This window comes from Penaeus vannamei, chromosome 9 (assembly GCF_042767895.1).
Source record: "Penaeus vannamei isolate JL-2024 chromosome 9, ASM4276789v1, whole genome shotgun sequence".
Taxonomy (NCBI): Eukaryota; Metazoa; Arthropoda; class Malacostraca; order Decapoda; family Penaeidae; genus Penaeus; species Penaeus vannamei.
The window spans coordinates 41938875-41946374 of NC_091557.1; the positions used below are offsets into that span (position 1 = coordinate 41938875).

Sequence of the window (7500 nt, forward strand, 5' to 3'; positions counted from 1 at the left end):
TATTTTTACTATCATTATTATTATCATCATCATTACCATTATCATCAGCATTATTATTATCACTATTATTATTATTATTATTATTATCACTATCAGCATTACTACTGCTAAAACTACTACTATTATCATCATTATTACCATTACTGCTATTACTATTATTATCATTATCATTATCATTGTTATCATTACTATTTCTATTAATATTACCATTAATATAATTATCATCATCATTATATCATTATCATCATTATCACCAGTATTACTATATCAATTATTTTGTATTATTAGTGCTGAATATCAGCCAACAGGAGGCTACAATCATAATTATCATAATTGACTGTGATAACGGCACAAGTTCTAATTTGTCTGTGGTTAATGTCCGATGTAAACTATTATATAAAATAAATAAATCTGTGATATGACAGAAAATATGTTGTCGATACGCAAAACTGCTAAATCATATATGACAACTCTTATGACAAAACATGCCACTGGCCAGCATAATTTTGCTGTTTCCCTTGCAAGCATTTACTTATAACAAGAAGCATTTGTATTATACATAACAACTATAAATTGCTTTAACGACTGCAACACATGATTTTTCGTTATTAAAAAACTTGGTATAATAAATATTTTTTGTAAGTAATAGGTAACCATCATTACTTTAAACTGTCAGCATTATTTTTTTTCTCTCATTAACCTTAATCATCTGAATAATCACTCATTGAACATGCACGATCATTTGTGTATATAACAGTATGAAATTGTGTGTTTCTATGTTATACACTGCTGTCCTTACTGTTTACAATATGTGAAAATAACTATTAGAAAACAAACATATACACTCTGTAAGTAGAAACAAGTAAAAGAAAATTATGAAATCATGAAACTGTTGGAAGAAGTGAATATTTGATCTCAGCATTATGAAAGGATAGGCTGAAGCATACATATATCCAAGTGTCTATCTGCGTACATGTGTGCACAAAACACAAACACACCAAACAAATACTCACACACAATCACAAACACACACACACACACATACACCTACACACACACACACACACACACACACACACACACACACACATACACACACGTACACACACACACACACACGTACACACACACACATACACACACACACACACACACACACACACATACACCAAACAAACACTCACACACAATCGCAAATACACACACACACACACACACACACACAGCAAACAAACAAACACTCACACACAATCACAAATACATACATACATACACACACACACACACACACACATACACCAAACAAACAAACACTCACACACAATCACAAATACATACATACATACACACACACACACACACACACACACACACACACACACATATATATATATATATATATATATATATATATATATATGTGTGTGTGTCTGTGTGTGTGTGTGTGTGTGTGTGTGTATCTTACATAACACGTGCATCACACACCAGAGCGAGCAAAGAAGTAAAGCAGGAGCCTCCACGACCCTTAAACAAGTCCCCCTGTTCCCCCCTTGGCTTACGTGCGAAGAAGGAGCGGCTCTGGAATCGGATGACCCGACCTGCGCGCGTGGAAGGTCATCCGACGGGTGCGGCGAGGAGGGGGTCGGGGGGTCGTACAGGGGGGGAGGAGCAGGAGGCTTCGAAGGCGCCCGGTAGAGCTTCGGTGGAGGTTTCCGTCTGTCTGGGAGCTGGGGTGATGGGGTGGAATAGAGCTGCGTGGGAGGTTTTCGTGGTATTGTGTACAGTGAGGTTGGGGTTTTTGGTACTTTATAGGAAGGAGAAGGAGGCTTCGTTGGTACCTTGTACAGGGAAGTTGGGGTACTTGATGGTACTTTATAGGACGAAGGAGGTTTCGTTGGTACCTTGTACAGGGAGGTTGGGGTACTTGATGGTATCTTATATGAAAGAGAAGGAGACTTCGTTGGTACCTTGTACAATGAAGTTGGGGTACTTGTTGGTACCTTATATAACGTTGATGGAGGCCTAGTTGGTACTTTATAGGAAGGAGAAGAAGACTTTAGTGGTACCTGGTATGATGGCGATGGAGTTTTTGTTGGTACCTTATATAACGTTGATGGAGATCTAGTTGGTACTTTATATAGCGATGATGGAGTACTAGATGGTACCTCATACAAAGGAGGAGACTTCGGTGGCACCTTGTACAGTGAGGATGGGGTACTTGATGGTACCTTATAAGATAGGGAAAGAGTCTTCGGTGGTGGTACTTCATATACTGGCGATGGAGTCTTTGTTGGTACCTTATATGATGGAGTACTCGATGGTACCTTATAAGACGGGGATGGGGGTACCTTGTAAAATGGAGATGGAGTGCTTGAAGGTACCTTATAAGACAATGAAGCAGACATTGGTGGTACCTTGTATTTAGACGAGGGAGTCGTTGTTGGTACCTTATGAAGTGCTGATGGAGTACTGGATGGTACCTTATAGGAAGGAGAAGGAGTCTTTGGTGGTACCTTATATAGGGACGATGGAGTGCGCGATGGTACCTTATAAGACGAAGGAGGCGGTACCTTGTAAGATGGAGGTGGAGTGCCAGATGGTACTCTGTACGACAAAGAAGGCAGTTTCGATGGTACCCTATGCAGCGGTGACGGTACCTTATAGGAAGGAGAAGGGGTATGCTGGGGTACCTTATATGATGGAGTAGTTGGTGGTATCTTTGTTGGTACTTCATATAGCGATGAGGGAGTATTAGATGGTACTTTATAGGAAGGAGAAGGAGTCTTTGTTGGTACCTTATATAGTGACGAAGGGGTACTTGATGGTACCTCGTAGGACGGCGATGGAGACTCTGTTGGTACCTTATATAGCGACGATGGTACTTCATATGAAGAAGGAGACTTCGGTGGTATCTTAGACGGCGATGACGGAGTACTCGATGGTACCTTATAAGATATGGAAGGAGACTTTAGCGGTACCTTGTATGCAGGCGATGGAGCCCTTGTTGGTACCTCATATAACGATGAGGGAGTATTAGATGGTACCTTATAGGAAGGAGAAATAGTCTTTGGTGGTACCTTATATAGGGACGATGGGGTACTTGGTACCTTATAGGACGACGATGGAGGCTTTGTTGGTACCTTGTATACTGAGGTTGGAGTACTTGATGGTACCTTATAAGATGGTGATGGAGGCTTTGGTACCTTATATATGGACGATGGAGTACTTGTTGGTACCTTATACAGCGATGATTGAGTCCTTGATGGTACCTTATAAGACGGGGAAGGGGGTACCTTGTAAGATGGAGATGGAGTGCTTGAAGGTACCTTATAAGACGGTGAAGTAGATTTGGGTGGTACCTTGTATGCAGGTGATGGGGTCCTTGTTGGTACTTTATAAAGCGCTGATGGAGTACTGGATGGTACCTTATAGGAAGGAGAGAGAGTGTTTGGTGGTCCCATACACAACGGTGATGGGGTATTGGGTGGTATCTTATACGTTGGAGCTGGAGACGTTGGCGGTACCTTGTACGATGATGGCGGTAAGTATGGTGAAGGAGGACTCTCTGATGGTACCTTATAAAGCGGTGATGGAGTGCCTGGTGGTACCTTATAGGCAGGGGAAGGGGGTACCTTATGAGGTGGAGTGGGAGTACTTGACGGTACCTTGTAGGGCCGAGAAGGAGACTCTGGTGGTACTATATAAGAGGGCGAAGGAGGCTTCGGTGGTCCCGCATACGACGGTGAGGGAGTCCTTAGTGGTATCCCGTAAGACTGTGGTGGACTTTTCTTGCCATATGCCGGTGCCGGGGATCCTGCAGGGGCTACCGTGTGGGGCGCCCTCGTGGTCTGCGGCCGGTAGGGGTTCGGCAGGGGCTTCCACGGCGAATACATAGGGCTCGGGAACATGGGCGCCCCCGCATGCGCTTTGCGTTTGGTCAGCGGGGGGTCGTATCTCCCCGAAGAGCCATCCTGCGGGTCGAGCGCCGTCGAGAGTGACGGGGCGAAATACAGGAGCGACGAGGGGGCCAGCGGGGCGCTGCGGAGGGAGTGTGACGATCTCGCGTGACGCAAGGGCGAGGGCGGAGGGAGGGCGACTCGCGAGGCGTTCTGGAGGCGCGAGGGAAGGGCGTGGCTCCTGTGCACCGCTGGCAACGCGTTCGTAGGGGGCAGTGGGAGGCACAACACCGCGGTCGCCGCCACTGCCTGACGAAGGGAAAATGGCTTTGAAGGTGACTCATTATCTGCTTTTCCCGGAATGAAAACATCTGAATTAATGTAAATATTGATTGCTCTCGGGCTGCATGGGAGAGAATGATGGGGAACTGTGATTTTGTATTCCGTGTGCATTTCATTTTAACGCAGTAAACATCAGTGTTTATGCGTATGTGCATTATCTGCTTGTGGATGTGTGTTGTGCTCAGACTGTGCGCCTCTCTCTCTCTCTCTCTCTCTCTCTCTCTCTCTCTCTCTCTCTCTCTCTCTCTCTCTCTCTCTCTCTCTCTCTCTCTCTCTCTCTCTCTCTCTCCCTCTCCTTCTCTCATCTCTTTCTATCTGCTTCTTTCCCTTCCCCACCCTCTCCCTGTCTTTCATTGCCATCTCTCTCTCTCTCTCTCTCTCTCTCTCTCTCTCTCTCTCTCTCTCTCTGTCTCTCTCTCTCTCTCTCTCTCTCTCTCTCTCTCTCACTCTCTCTCTCTCTCTGTCTCTCTCTCTCTCTCTCTCTCTCTCTCTCTCTCTCTCTCTCTCTTCCTCTCCCTCTTTCTCTCTCATTCCATCTCTCTCTCTCTCTCTCTCTCTCTCTCTCTCTCTCTCTCTCTCTCTCTCTCTCTCTCTCTCTCTCTCTCTCTCTCTCTCTCTCTCTCTCTCTCTCTCTCTCTCTCTCTCTCTCTCTCTCTCTCTCTCTCTCTCTCTCTCTCTCTCCTTCTCTTATGTTCACACACACTCACACACACACAAACACACATTCTTTTTCTTTACTCACGCTCGCGTGTGTGCGTGTGCCTATTTAAGTGCGTGCGCGTGTGTGTATGAATGTGTGTGTGAGTGCGTGCGTATCTGTGTGTTTGTGTGTGTGTATGTGTGTGTGTGTGTGTGTGTGTGTGTGTGTGTGTGTGTGTGTGTGTGTGTGTGTGTGTGTGTGTGTGTGTGTGTGTGTGTGTGTGTGTGTGTGAACATGAGAGCTATCAAGCGGCTGGATGAAATTCCATACACACGGCAATCTGGACCAAATCCAGTTGTTCCACATTATATAACAGGAGCAAAGTGTTTCAATCACTACAGGCGACGAAGGTAATTGATACCAATGACATGTCTAACGCAGACAAACGTTTATATTTTCTTTGAAATGGAAAAACGAAATGTGGTAGTCACTGCCATTATTTCGTTCGCGAGGCATCGAAGCGTTCGGATAAATGGTTTGATTGCGCGGGAATTTTCAAAAAGAAAACGGTGGAGGGCGCCGCCATTTTTATTGTTTATCGCCTTATACAACTTTAAGAAACTCTATCATTAATGCTTTTGATGTGATATAAGTGCATTAAATATGGAAACCACTGCAATTGACTAACGTTAATACAATCTATCATTAATGCTTTTGATGTGATATAAGTGAATCAAATATGGAAACCACTACAATGAAAATTATAGAATAATATGCACTGGAACAACTCGGGCTTCATATTCGAAATTTCCACGTTCTTTCTATTATCCATTTACTTAAGAATCATATAATGGAATTCCATAAATACCATACTCTCCCTCAGCACATGCATTTAAACCTAAACACACACACACACACACACACACACATCATACCACACCACTAATTACGTAAGGCTGTCCTCTCACGTTATGGGGACCCCGTATTTCTTTTCTCGTAATTCTGCATAATCAGTCTCGGATTTTTCCTCGGTGATTTACGGTGCTTCTCCCGTGCTTTGCGGTGCATGTATATAACGTCTTCCATTAACCTCTTTAACGTCTTAATGAGGTTATTAGGCTGTGCTTTCTAACACTTTTTGCCGATTCTACTTGCCATTTTCGCTGTCTTTTCTCTAGAGTAATGAAAGTCTAGTCACTAAAATTTTTGGGTTACGTACCCTCATATCGCCGGTGCCATTGCAGTGTCCGCGTATGTATAACGTGCAGCACGATTTATAAACCGAATATCAAACATAACGCGGGAATTATTAGAAAGCAAATACCTATACGTAGAGATTCGTCACTATTAATAAAGGTTTAAATCACTTTCTGTCTCCATTTTCCAACACGGAGGAGCATCCCAACGCGCCACCTCTTATCCGAAAGAAGCAATAGCCATTTCACTCGCATTAATCCCTTTCGAGTCCTTTTCCTGCTGGCGTGGAGGCCGGGGAGCCGACTAACCTGCAGCAGCACCCACGCCATGGCGAAGAGATCTGGGGGAGCCGTGGCGCCCGAGCTGGATTTTATGACGAACCATCGTTCCGGAGCGCAAGTCACAGGAGGCGCGGGCGGGGGTGGGGGTGGAGGAGGAGGGGAGGTGGCACTTGGCACTCCACTGACCGCTCTCTCTGGGTTGGAGAGGAACGCGTCTGCCGCCTGCCGTGGGTGTGGTCGAGAGGGGGGGCGAGGGGGGGGGGGGGAGAGGCGCGACTGAGGTCTTCACCGCCCGATTGAGTGATCTAAGTGGGATGTTGCTTGGCGCTGGTGATTTCTCCACCCTCCCCCCCCTCCCCCCGTCCATTTACGTCTATATTTAGATACACAGTGAAGAGACATTACCTTTCGTAAAGTTTCGTAAAGGAGTGCCGTGAGGACAAGCCTGAGACCACCAAAAGTAGGATGGGGTTCTCAGATCTCTTATAATGCTTTCTGATACCAACTCTCGAAATATTAATAGCAGCAGTGATGATTGACGGTGATGATGACATTGATGATGATGGTAATGGAAATAGTATTAACATACTAAACATAGACGTAGTGGGGGGGGGGGCAGAGTAAGTTCCCCCTCAAAAATAGCCGGGGGTCCTGGGGTCTGCTGGCCTCTGGCGGGGTCCAGCGGCAGCACCTGGCAGGGGACCAGGGGCGAAGCTCCCAGAAGCCCCTGGATTTTGGCAGTTTTAAAGATATAAACTCAATGATCTCTGAAATCAAATGGCAGACATTCTTAAATAGAGAATATTTGATGTAATGGTTAATTCAATTTGAGCACCAGTCCCAGGGGTAAGAGTGGGGGTGCAGAAGCTTGGTCTCGCCCCCTCCATTCTAGAGTGGGCGACCGCCTCCTTGCCCCCCCCCCCCCTTTTCCTATGTCTTTCCTAAAATCGAATTTGCCTTTTTTTTCTCGTATACTTCAGCATCAAATAATAAACCCAAATCAAATCACCAGCCATTCCACCCTCTCCTTCCACAACCCTCCGTAACAACAACCAATACTTTCCACCCAGTCGTTTCATTTTCTCCACATTCCACCCCGGCAACGCGACGCAACGACCAGAAAAACGACATCCAAGTCATCATT

General features: G+C 45.4%; 1 protein-coding gene across 1 annotated transcript; it reads right to left on the reverse strand.

The window, feature by feature from the left end:
* Positions 1 to 284: 284 nt before the first annotated feature.
* On the reverse strand, positions 285 to 6459 carry LOC113817681 (uncharacterized). Its single transcript, XM_070125033.1, has 3 exons — positions 6384 to 6459; positions 1560 to 4267; positions 285 to 389 (listed from the first exon to the last, which is right to left on the reverse strand). The coding sequence occupies exons 1-3, from the start codon at positions 6457 to 6459 to the stop codon at positions 285 to 287; spliced, it is 2889 nt and encodes a 962-aa protein (XP_069981134.1).
* Positions 6460 to 7500: the final 1041 nt, after the last annotated feature.

What these genes read in the sequence shown, in the direction of transcription:
- LOC113817681 (XM_070125033.1), bottom strand. Translation starts at nt 6,459, where the DNA reads ATGGTTCGTCATAAAATCCAGCTCGGGCGCCACGGCTCCCCCAGATCT. An exon ending in TGGCGTGGGTGCTGCTGCAG is followed by an intron (nt 4,268 to 6,383) that starts GTTAGTCGGCTC and finishes ACATTAATTCAG; the next exon opens with ATGTTTTCATTCCGGGAAAA. An exon ending in GAGCCGCTCCTTCTTCGCAC is followed by an intron (nt 390 to 1,559) that starts GTAAGCCAAGGG and finishes TTTATATAATAG; the next exon opens with TTTACATCGGACATTAACCA.